The sequence below is a fragment of the Leuciscus leuciscus genome (assembly GCF_965113295.1).
Source record: "Leuciscus leuciscus genome assembly, chromosome: 10".
Taxonomy (NCBI): Eukaryota; Metazoa; Chordata; class Actinopteri; order Cypriniformes; family Leuciscidae; genus Leuciscus; species Leuciscus leuciscus.
In genome coordinates this window covers 38077146-38090643 of record NC_138734.1, presented here as the reverse complement: position 1 = coordinate 38090643, position 13498 = coordinate 38077146, and the positions used below count along the sequence as shown (strand labels likewise).

At 38.3% G+C, this 13498-nt stretch overlaps 1 protein-coding gene across 1 annotated transcript in view; it reads left to right on the top strand.

The window, feature by feature from the left end:
• LOC309508066 (uncharacterized protein) overlaps nt 1-6619 on the top strand; it is a 231270-nt gene extending 224651 nt beyond the window's left edge. The window contains exon 2 of the mRNA XM_082182617.1: nt 6436-6619. Coding sequence (XP_082038743.1) covers nt 6436-6444 — 9 coding nt within the window. The 3' untranslated portion in view covers nt 6445-6619. The remainder of the gene's footprint in view (nt 1-6435) is intronic.
• The last annotated feature ends 6879 nt before the right edge of the window (nt 6620-13498 follow it).

Sequence of the window (13498 nt, the reverse complement as noted above, 5' to 3'; positions counted from 1 at the left end):
AATGTTTCTGCGTTATGTAGCCACAGAGCACAATAATTTGATTGAGTGGCTATGTTTGATATAATTAGATTATCGCTTGAGAGCGGGGTAATTGTCATGCCTTGTCACAACCAGATCACTGTAAAAAGGAGGAAAAGAAGCCATATATTACTGTCTTAGCTTTTTAGTGTTGCAATGGTGACACTCTAGTGTTACTTAGAGCTGACTGTATGTCTTCATCTCCTTGTTAACACATTGTGCGATGTGAAAAGATAAAAAAGGTGAAGAAAAAAGGACTTTTATTCACACAATGTGGCCCCTCTTCCTCACTCTCACTGCAGAGGGAGATATGACTGTTGAAAGCGAAATATGTGATGTGTAAATTTGAAGTCGTTCAAAAAAAGGAAAAAATCAATTAAGCAGACATGATTGTCAGGTGAGCTCTTATCATCAACAGTTACCTGCGTTGTTAAGAAAAAAGGACATAACCTTTGCAAAGGTAAAACTAGGCCTCATTTCCATCAGCACCTGACACTGTCACACTGCTGCTCTCATTAAAACCTGTCAGTCATCCCCCCACACACACACAGCCTGGCACCATCAATGTAATTTATCAATGTCAAAACTGTCACTGGCTAATGTGAAATAAAGTTTCACACATGAGGAAAATGGACAATTACTAGATGCACACTTTGGATGCAAAATAACAAGACAGTTGGTTGATGTGTTATGGGTTATGTAACAGTTGTGGGCGTCATTGTACGAGAGACAATTGAACGTTACTATATATACGCATACACACACACATATCGAGAAAATGTGATCTAGCACACTATGATTCACAGGTGGAGGCCAATCAGGAGGCAGCTGTTGTTCCAAAAATATCTTAATTTCCCAAACCAAGGTCACTTGGAGGAATATCAGAGATGCTTTTAAATATAATAACAGCGAGTTTAGGGAAAATAAATGAAACGGTATGCTTTGCCGAAGTTGATCAACTTGGCCAGTGGAGCCGAAGGGATGAATCTTTTAAGCTGGTCATTACAGCGGCTTGGATTTCTCACAGCTCCTTGCATAGTGTCACACAATCACCGGGGCAGAATGAAGGCTGAATATGCTAATGACTCTAATTGGACTACTAATAGAGCATGTCTCTGTAGTTTTTAAGCTTGTGGATGGCTGTGTAATCAGAGCAGACAGTCGTTAAGAGAATGAAGAGGCAACTAGCAATGTCAGGAGAGGGCCTGGCGGTTCCAGCTGACACTACCCCAATCTTCCAGGACCCATTAAATGGCTGTTTCAACGCATTACCTACCATAACATCCTTGAATATCACTGATTTTATTTGCAGTATCAAACATTTCATTTCACGCGCCATTAATGGAAAAGTGCTGAGGTTCTAATGCTGCCAAAACATTTAGTAACTACCTGGACTCTAAGAAACCAATTAACTCCTGAGACAATATGGCCAGTTACACACAAACATAGGTAGGTCCACCATCGCTTCCTGTTTGGCTGTTCATTGAGTTGCTTCAAATGACAAAAAAAGAGAGAAAATGCATAAACAGGCCAAATTTATTGTAGTTTTCTCCACTATTCTCATCTGATGAAGTTTTTGTTCCTTGCCACTGTTGCCTTTGGATGGCTCAGTTTGGGTTTAAAAGAGGACATTTCCTTAGTGTATGATGTTGCTGTTTGAGCTTGAAAAATGTATGCAAAGTTACAAAGCACAAAAGCTTATTTTCCACCATCGGGCCAAACAGTTGTAAGAACAGCAAGGAGTGGTTCCTGTTGTATTTCCACTTGAGCTTGGTTCAACACAGCACGGTTACAAACCGTTCTCGGCCACAGAACCATGCTGGAAGAATGTGTGTAGTGACGTCGCCTCTCAGGATTGGTCATTTGTCTGTTGCCTGGCTACCAGTTTCTCTGTAGCTGGCCAAACACACTTTTTGATTAAAGTAAACACAAGTTAATAATAAACTGAAAAGAAATATCTGATCATCCTGTGTAACAGTCGATATTTACATCTCATATTGTCTATAAACTCCAGGAAGCTGAAATTCACGTTAATGGTAAGGGGCGTGACTTTTCCCGAAACTTGCTCAAAATGGCTGACCAATCACAACGCACTGGTCCAGCCGACCAATCAGAGCCCATCACACTTTTTGGAAGAATGGCCAATTGAACATTCAAGCATACAAACCTATTCTAGTAGACCCCAAAAACAAAATCAAATCTTTGTAAAAGGGCATAATATGGGCTCTTTAATATTTAGTTGTAATATCAATTTGACTGAAGTGACACTATTGGATGAGAACAAAACAAAGTAAATTGCGCTGGATAATGGCATGATAATGAAACAATTAGTTTTATGAGCTCTGCAGTATCGACACTGTTATTGAACTGAATTGAATCAACACTGATTTAATAACATCTACAACACTTGCCTCCTCTAGACCTTCTTATAGCTCAATTAAGATTGTTTCATAATTTGACTTGAGCTGAATAATGACACTTGTCTTCTGTAGAGCTGCTTTATGGTTGAACTGAGTTTGCTTCATAACTATTTAATTTTCAACATTCACACTGTTTTTGAACTAAATTGAATCAACATTGAACTAAATCGAGCTGATTAAAGACACTGACACTATTAGAGCTGCTTTAAAACTGAAATTGTATTTGTTTCATAATTAAGAACTTGGCAACAACACTGTTATTTTCTTTTTTATTATTGTGAAACTGCTTTGAAACAATCTGTATTGTATAAAGCACTACACAAGTAATTGGGATTTGATTTGACTTGACATAAAGCTGCAAAAATAGGCAGACTGTCCCTCTGTATTCTTTAGAAATCTTTGGTTGGCACTACAAAATGGATAGCAGTGCTAAATTCAGTGCTACTCTTTGTCGCCATTGATTGTGCTAGACACATTTCAAAGGTCAGTTTGGGTCGCCCCCGTGCTGGCTTTGTTAATGTCGATCTAAATTGGCGGTTAAATTGGTCAAATCTCCGTATCCCAGGATTTCTTATTACCATTAGGATCTTTTCTTTTTATTTCATCACATTAAAATTGTCCATTTGCTCTGCTTAAAAGAACGAAGGATGAAGTAATTCCATTTTGCAGCTTTAAAGTCACTGCTAACTACCAGAAACACTTAATGAAAAGACTCTTGGCTACAGAATGAAGTGATGAGGAGATCACCATTACCCATCCCTCCTCTGACCCCTAATGTAGTTATGCCCAACAGAAAATTCAAGTGGCACTTCAAGAGATGGGAAATAAGCAGACCTCCCTCAAATCAATTACTTTATCGTGTGTGTGTGTGTGTGTGTGTGTGTGGTTCATGTATTCCCTACATTGTGGGGACCCCAAATGTCCCAACAAGGATGGTAATACCAGACTTTTTGGGGGATCTTGTGGGAAAAATTTTCGTCTCCATGAGGAAAACAGCTTACCAAACATACTAAATGATTACTAAATGTAAAACTGCAGAAAGTTTTATGTGATTGGTAGGTTTAGGGTATATAATATATACAGTTTGTACAGTATAAAAATCATTATGGAAAGTCCCCATAAAACATGGAAACCCTGTGTGTGTGTGTGGGAGAGAGAGAAATACTCCAGAAGTCAGGTTTTTTTTTGTTTTGTTTTTTGCATGAGTTTATGTGAATTTTATTTATGTTTGAAGTGAATGTTTGAATAGGCCTCTTTATTTAGTAATAAAGATTATAAATGATTGGATTTTATATGGTCCCTTAAATGAGTCTCTGTTAAACAACAGATTGTTATAGATCTGTCATTTACTGTAGATAAAAATTAAATGAATGGACTCTGTGAAAAAAAAATCTGCACTATTTTATTCGTATTCAGGGCAAAAATGTTAGTTCCTCTTTAATGGGGCTGTAAGGGTCATTGAGTGTGTCTACACCACAGCCTAAAACCTAATAGTTAGTGGTCATGGTTAAGGTCTGTTTGCCTCAGTGATGTAATCCGGCATGTACAACCAGCCCTCAACTGTGTTTACAACACACCATCTCTGTCTTTGTGTTTTGAAGTCCAAAAAAAGCACAGGTGTTGCTCTGTGAACCTTGCATATTGCCCACTAACCTCATAACCCCACCCCAACCAGCTAATCTTATTCCTATTGATTTTCCAACCAGCTTTCAATAGGTCCTGATGGAATGATGTCAACATGAAGCTAATGACTCTAACACGCAAGCAAAGAGAAACATAAAATATCATTACTGTTGCTTTCTTCATCAGCGTTCTCTGATTACCTTGTGCCATTATATTGGGATTGTAATGACCTTGTTCACAGAGAAGGTGAGATAATATGAGGGTGAGATCCTATAAACACTACTGAACTGCCAAAACCCCTTTTAGCATAAATTTGCAGCGTGATCTTAGTGAACAATATGCATTGTATATATAATTTATACAATTTAGGTTAATATGTTAAACTGTTTTATTTTAATATAAGTTTTTTATTTTTTTTTAGCATCATTACTTCAGTCTTCAGTGTCACATGATCAGAAATAATTATGTTATGCTGCTTTGGTGCTCAAGAAACATAACTTAATCAGCACAATTGTTTGCAACAATGATAATAATAAGACTATTAATACTGAACTTATTTGATTCTTAACATTTTGTGTTGTCTCCTGCTTGTACTTTATGTGATTTTGAGTCACTGGTTTGTTCTGAGCAGTCAAGAAAAAAAAAAGTTGGATATTGATATATATATTATATCACATATAATAACTGAAATTACATATATTTGTACTGTACATATTTGTGGTTCTGCCTGTTTTTTTGTTTTTTTTTGTGCTGTCTTTTCCAACAGTTGTGCATGAGTAAGTTGTTCTGACTGGTAAAGCTGCATGTTAACAACTTAAATCATATGTAAAGATACTGGGAAACCAAAAATCTTACAGGACCTGAATGCTTTAATAGTTTGTCCTGAATGGCATTTGATAACAGTGAGAGCACTTTATTCATTTCTACACTGACTCATTAAGATCATTGGATGTGGGAGGGGCACGATGAATCAGTGAGCTCAGAACTCAGTGGGACGACCCGTGTAAAGCATATAATTTGCTAAGACACTGACCTTTCTTTGTACCTTTTTCAGTAGTGTTCTCATGGTGTTCTTTTAATTAAAATGAAAGAGACCACATACTCAGATGCCCAAGCCCTGCAAGGTGATTGCACGTTTCCCCGTCTGTGCTGTTAATTACTCCTCTTGTTTCACAACACAGGTGTCCAATAAATTTATCGTCATCGGGTTATAGGCACGTATCGGGTGGGGTAACAAGCGTGTGTTGGGGGATGGTCTGAGACTAAACTGCCTTTGATTACTGTACCTGCTGTATGCCTGATCCACAAAAAGGTAGGGTGTGTGGTTGCATATTTCAGAGAAGACATCCCACCAGGAGTCTAATGCGCCAAATCACTCTTCTGCCAACCTGGCCTAGTTTTGCTGTTGCCTGTGCTCCTGTACACACCCCTGCCCCCGCCACCTCTCCCACATTCATTAATTGGCTAAATTAAAATACCTCTTATTTTCAATGTAATTTGGTCAAGACTTGAAGGGTTAGTTCACCCAAAAATTTTAATTCTGTCATTAATTACTCACCCTCATGTCGTTCCAAACCTGTAAGACTTTCGTTCATCTTCGGAACACAAGTGAATATATTTTGTATAAAATCTGAGAGACTCTAGAAAATCTAAAACGCAGCACGTTTGAGCTTCTGCAAGAACCAGTGAGGTTCATTCTCGTGTTACGCAGCGCGTTTGAGCTTCTGAAGGAACCAATGAGGCTCATTCTCGTGTTACGCAGCACGTTTGAGCTTCAGCAAGAGCCAGTGAGGTTCATTCTCGTGTTACGCAGCACGTTTGAGCTTCTGCAAGAACCAGTGAGGCTCATTCTCGTGTTACGCAGCGCGTTTGAGCTTCTGAAGGAACCAATGAGGCTCATTCTCGTGTTACGCAGCACGTTTGAGCTTCTGAAGGAACCAATGAGGCTCATTCTCGTGTTACGCAGCACGTTTGAGCTTCTGAAGGAACCAATGAGGCTCATTCTCGTGTTATGCAGCACGTTTGAGCTTCTGCAAGAGCCAGTGAGGTTCATTCTCGTGTTACGCAGCACATTTGTGCTTCTGCAAGAACCAGTGAGGTTCATTCTCGTGTTACGCAGCGCGTTTGAGCATCTGAAGGAACCAATGAGGTTCATTCTCGTGTTACGCAGCACGTTTGAGCTTCTGCAAGAACCAGTGAGGCTCATTCTCGTGTTACGGAGCGCGTTTGAGCATCTGAAGGAACCAGTGAGGCTCATTCTCGTGTTACGCAGCGCGTTTGTGCTTCTGCAAGAACCAGTGAGGTTCATTCTCGTGTTACGCAGCGCGTTTGAGCATCTGAAGGAACCAATGAGGCTCATTCTCGTGTTAAGCAGCACGTTTGAGCTTCTGCAAGAACCAGTGAGGTTCATTCTCGTGTTACGCAGCACGTTTGAGCTTCTGCAAGAACCAATGAGGTTCATTCTCGTGTTACGCAGCACGTTTGTGCTTCTGCAAGAACCAGTGAGGCTCATTCTCGTGTTAAGCAGCACGTTTGAGCTTCTGCAAGAACCAGTGAGGTTCATTCTCGTGTTACGCAGCGCGTTTGAGCATCTGAAGGAACCAATGAGGCTCATTCTCGTGTTAAGCAGCACGTTTGAGCTTCTGCAAGAACCAGTGAGGCTCATTCTCGTGTTGTGCAGCGCGTTTGAGCATCTGAAGGAACCAATGAGGCTCATTCTCGTGTTACGCAGCGCGTTTGAGCTTCTGAAGGAACCAATGAGGTTTGTTCTCGCACGTAAAGCAGGTTCGGTTGAGCTTCTGTTTGTTCACTGATCAATGTTTATATGTGAATAAAAGTCTAAATTGAATATGTTCATCATATAAAGTGATTGTCTCTCTTCAGAAAATGTTGACTAATCCGCTGAATTCATATGGATTAGTTTTATGATCTCTTAATGAACTTTTTGAAGCATCAAAGTGGTAGTTGCGTAGCTGTCAATGGAGAGTACAGAACTGGCTCAGAGTTTATTAAAAATATCTTCATTTGTGTTCTGAAGACGTAAATTATGACATAATTTCCATTTTTGGGTGAACTAACCATTCAAAAAAGTATTGAATTTATAGTATACTGCCAACTGACATTAAATACATTTAGTGACAACACATATTGTCTCTTCTCAATTCAATCAAGTCCTAATGGACACAATCAAGTCCCGTCTTACATTTTGCCTTGTTTGAGAAGCCGTTACACTCGTATATACATCATAATAGGGAAGAAAAGGGATCATTTACCCAAAAATGATTTTCATTTACTCACCCAAATGTTGTTCCAAACCTGTATGACTTTGTCTTGTACGGAACACAAAAGAAGATATTTTGAGATTTTCAGTTTATGTATGTAAATGTAATGCTATTAGAGTGCGCTAACTCTTGAAACTCAGTTATTGATTTCGAACAGCATCTGCTCTGCCCATGTTCAAAGGCTTCCATTGCACCTAAACCCTACAGCAAGTGATGGCCGAACATGGGCCTCATTCATCTAGCAGCATCCTGGCTTATTGCTCGGGTGCAGTGGGGTTGCTATGAGGCACCTCGCTTGCATCAGTCTGGTGTATTCCTCCATCCCACAGGACCCCAGATACAAATCAAACTGCTCTGACCCCAGTGTCCTCTCCACACTCGGTCCCCTAAAGGCGAGACGGCGGTGTGAGATCCTGTCTTGCCTTTATTTATTTTCCCCTTTGTGGTTGTGCAGCTAAGGGCATAAGCCATATATATTTCCTTGGGTAAACTAAACCTACGTTGAACATCCCATGCCATTTTCATTTTAAATAATGTTTGCTAATAATAATACCTGAAAATCACAGGTTTGAAGGCTATTGGAAATGGGTGCGTGAATATCATTTTCTTTCCATCAACTGAAAGAAAACACCGAAACAGAGGAAATAATAAAAGTACATCAGACAGCGATTTGCATTAAGATCAAAGAGCTTGAGCCATTGTACAAAAGTACAAACATGTTTACCCGTGAAGCAGATGGCCGTAGCTTGCAGCCTCAAGAAGAAGCTGTTGTCGAGTGAATAATGACATGGTTAGTAAGCCCAAGTGTAAATACGCAAGTAAACACAGGCGCCTAGAGAGCAAAGCAGCCGCGCTAGCACCAATGAAAACGAATCCCTTTTTCATGTCACATTGACCTTTTCCCGGCCAGATGAAATCAGTCTTGGCTTAAAACAAATAGCCACATTTCATCTGCTGTTACCCTTCAGACCGGGCCGCGTGACCTTTGAACTTAATTTTCTATCTAAACCCATTTCCATGTGCCGCATCCCCCGTTCCGCTGTGATAAGTGTCTGGGGTTCTGCACCGCAGAACAGTGATGTTTAAAATAGTGTTTGCAGGGGGAGGCTAAACTCTACCTTTAAAGGGATAGTTCACCCAAAAATGAAAATTCGGTGATTACTTACTCACCCTCGTGTCGTTCCAAACCCATATGACTTTCCTTCATCTTTGGAACTCAAATGAAGATCTTTTTGATGAAATCTGAGAGCTTTCTGTCCCTCCGTTGACAGATTCACAACTACCACTTTGACGCTTCAAAAAGTTCATAAAGAGATTGTAAACGAATCCATATAAATTGAGCAGTCCAAATTTTCTGAAGAGACACGATCACTATATGATGAACAGGCTGAATTTAGGCTTTTATTCATATAAACATTGATCAACTCACACATCAGTTATGGTAAACGGAATCTCAAACATGTTTGCTGTTTGGTTTTTGCCAATTTGGTTCATTCTCGTGTTACGCTGCACGTTTGAGCTTCAGCAAGAACCAATGAGATTTCTGATGATATACAGTACATGTTCTAACAAACTGATTCACTCAAATGAACACTAAATAAATTTACTGTATAGGCATACATTTACAATTTATGTATTTCAATTACATATATACATTTCCATTGATTTGGATTATTCAGTTTTAACATAAAGTAATAAACTTAAAGGGATAGTTCTGTGTCTAATGAAGATTCTGTCATCAGGGTGAGAATTTTCATCTTTGGGTGAAGTATCCCTTTAATGTGATGCATACATAAATGATGCAAGTAAGAAACAGGGTAAGATATCTTTAATAGTGTCTGAATGTGTTTTAAATACTCAACCAGTTATATATTTGTTATCAATAAATCTAATTTCTTTCCATCTCATACATTTATCTAAATAAATATTGCTTTTTCCAAAGGTTTTATTCATACTTTTATATGAATAAATGTCATTGTTTTCACAATGAACAGATTTATGATAAATCTAAGCCATTTAAATAAATTCATTTAGAAAATATGATTATTTAAATAAAATCAAATAGCATAATTAATTAATTAGCCATGCCATGATTTTTTGAGGGCAGAAATCTTACTTGTTTCATTTATGTATGACTGACAAATATGCGTCACATTAAGTTGTAATCCAAATGGATATACATTTTATATGCAGTTCAAATACATAAAGGTTAAATTTACTTCTCTTTTTTTATACGTCAGTCTGTTTTGATTATTACCAGTTCTCTCAATTGTAAATCTAAATGTGCAATACAGTGTTATGAAGAAATTATGAAGAACTATAGCATTTTGTCCTGCTAATCACATGAAACGGTAGAGCTGATTTCCCACTATTGCATTGCTACTTTTAGTTAGATACTCACTAATTAATTTTATTATACATCATCATGATTCATAATATATCAAATGGTGTGGTGGCAAAATTATAATTTTTTCTTTCTGAAATACATGATTTGTTCTGTCCTGTTAGCATTGTTGGCATGGAAATAATTTGGTACACACTGAGGTATGATTCTTTGAAAACCAATAACCTCCCAAAAATGTAGACAACAAATATAGACATTTCTGTTGCTTGGGATGATAAATAGCTCAAATCTAGGTTCCTGTATTGGTATTTCAACCTAGAAGGAGTTCATGGATACGCATGTATCCCGCGCACTCTTTGACCGCATATTTTCACCAAACAATTGAAACCATTCTAACTATCTACTAAATTTTATGTACTTCAAAAGAGGTGTGAGCTGGGTGCAATTTTGTGCTACCACCCGTGGCAAATGCTAGTCCTACATTCATAAAAAGAATATGAATTTTTAGAGAGCATTGTGGCAGACAGCGCAAGCCTCAAGGTTTCCAGAAGCGGCTTGAATAAACAAACAAGGAGAAGCTATCTGTCCCCCTATCTCTAAATACACAGACAGCCACTTAGGTCACTTGAAAGGCTAATTTTCTGGAAATGTCACGTTAACTCACAAGGCATGAGAAAAAGAAGATTAGCCCAGATGGAGACATTTGCAACACCAATCGCAAAGGAACTTGGGATTAGGCAAGCACCTTGTCTCATCTTCAAACATATGCACACATTCACAGACACACAAAAAGGTCATTTCATACTCATTTCCCCCAACTCTGGTTGCACTTCAGTAAAAGCGAGGATGCATGGGCTTGAATATATTTGACAGACACAAGAGGATGCTTATCGGCACTCTTAAAAGTGCTGCGTCAAAAGCCATTTCATGTCACCACGTCTTCACTCCGTCCTTTGAATTTGTTTGATTGTCACACTTTGCATTCGGTTTTCTCCTCCGAGATGGCTGTTGCAATGGCTCACAAACACACACAACACTTTTTGACTGTTGAGCTTGTGAAAAAACATTGAATCATAAAGCTGTTTCACCCTAAACTACACACTATGGCATGAGACTGCTAGTGCAATGAATCCTCCTACTGAATAAACAGTCCAAATCTTGATTGAGGATATACTTCCTTTGTGAATAATGATGGGTAAATGGGTTTAGTAACACAATGCGTTCAAATTGGAGCAAGTCCATGCCTTGAGCTGTTCATGTTTTCTATCCCAAGGTTAAGAAAATAAATTACTTGCAGACCAGCAAAAAAAAAAAAAAAAAAATCTTATCCTGTTGTGGATCAAATTTTTGTGTAACCTCCCAAGTTGAGTGAGCATCCAGAGCATCCATTTCAAACAAATTTATTACGGCATAAATTAATAAATAAGAATATCACAAGAGGTGACCTTCCCCAGCCATGCAAAAATAAATGTCTTCTGCACTGTCCTTCAGCTGTGGGAACTCACATCAGAAATATTGCTATTTTCTTTTAACATTCCTCCATGCAAACTGGATTAGCGCTCCACTGCTTATATAACCTTTTCAAGTAAACAAGATTATTTATTTCAACTGGCCTCTCCTAGTTTTATCTTCTGGTTAAGAGAAAAGAGAATGAAAAATAAATGGGTGGCTGTGCAGCGTTCCCACGCTTGGTAGCTCTATAGAATCTGTTGTAGAGTTAATTGGAAAATGAACAAGAACTTTTTGGACAGAGCTGTTCTGTTAGAGTCAATGTCAACATTTTAATGTTTGGCCAGCTGATGTAGATTGACTAATAATGCAGAGTACAAGCATGATTCTCACTGTTATAGCTCGTATGACCCTTCGTTAGGCCAGATGGCATTATTGGCATTGTTCTGAGCTGAGCAGATGAAGGATTTGAACTCTTTGTTGTGGAGTCAATTAGATTTTTTTGTTTATGTTAATGTCTGCTTTACCGTCAATTGTGGCAATTCTAAGAATGCAGCAACATGTATGTACAATAGTGGCCAAAAGTGATGTCCTGAGGGGATATTTGTTTTTAATGACCCTACAAGTTCGATTAAACAATCAAAATATGAAAAAAAAATATTTGGTAGCATTTTCATGTACTTATTATAGTAATTGCAATAACTGGTTAAAGATACTAACCCTGAACCTAACAGTAAATCTAACCTTAATCCATGAAGTTAATTAATATTACCCAGTACTTTCTTATGCAAGTACATGTACTGTAAAAAAAAAAAAAAAAAAAAAAATGCAATAAAATATTTTTGATATATTTTTATCTTATTCTTATTTTTATTTAATAATATTTTAAATATGAGGGAAAAACTAAACGCTAAACTTGAAGCAGGTTTTATTTTACTATGCAAAAAGCTCACAGGAGAAAAACATATATTGACTACAACATAATCAGTTTGGCGCTCTCTCTCTCTCTCTCTCTCTCTCTCTCTCTCTCTCTCTCTCTCTCTCACTCACTCTCTCTCTCTCTCTCTCTCTCTCACTCTCTCACTCTCTCTCTCTCTCTCTCTCTCTCTCTCTCTCTCTCTCTCTCTCTCTCTCTCTCTCTCTCTCTCTCTCTACTGTATGTATTTAATACTTTAATTGTGGTCTGAAATATTTTAGAACCAATGACAGACATATGGATAGAGAGATAGACAGATAGACCAAGCCACCAAAACAAATGTGGAGCTGAATTAGCTCTAATGTAACATGTTAGCATATAGCATTTCAGTCATTATCCTATTTCACTTTTTAATGTATGTTGAACATTTATTGCATTAAAATAAATAGCAAAGCTTAATGCAAATCAGACATAGCATGCACGCCTACTGCCCAGAACTGCGACTGCAGGTTAATTTCAGAACATATTGATCTTTGAGTAAGGTTTCACTCCCCTGACAGTCATCAAGTTACCTGAGGCAGTTCTGTCCAGCGGTCTATCTCTGGCATTCATGTAGATGCATTTGTTCGTGTGTGTGTGTGTGTGTGTGTGTGTGGGTGGAGACAGCGTACGGATGGGAGTTGTACTGACGTGCCCTGAGGCCCACTCACTAACATAGCTTGTTTAGCACAGTTTCAAATTATTTTAATGAATCCCGGTTTGATATTATCTATATATTAACACTAATTAGACAGTCAAAATAGGCCTCTATTTGCGGTCACTAAGCACTTTTACTCCTATATTTTGATACTCCACATACTACTTTTTGAAATTAACCAAATACGACCTCTTGAATCTTAGAAAAGAACTGGGTTAATGCGAATGTTTGAGACAAGAATGGAAAACAAACTTGGGGGGTGAGAGCAGCCATGATAGTGTAGGCTGATATGAATAATGCAAACACACAAGCTTGTAAGGTTAATACACAGTAGGCAAACACAATCACCCTTCCCCTTTTTAATAGGAATGTGCTTATTGAGACACTTTGAGGGGTGGCAGGTGATGCCTGACCTTTTATACACGCAGTTCAAACATTCATTATCATACAAATATGAGCCTTTTCACTGGACCATCAATACATGGATATGTCAATAAGTTCAAGTCTGGAGAACCGTGGCAGTTGATTGGCTGGGAAGAAACTGTGCTTTTCTAGGTGATTAAGCTCTTTCTGAATCACCCTGTTTCAGCAATATTAGGCTGCGTGAATGCAGACCGCGTCAATCAGTAAGTGCAGTGTATTGCATTGCATGTAGGGTTGTTTGAACGATTCAAATAAGGTGGTTACTGCAAAATCCCTTAATTTTGATGCAATTTCACCCACATTTCTATAGGTTTTTCTTAAAAATGG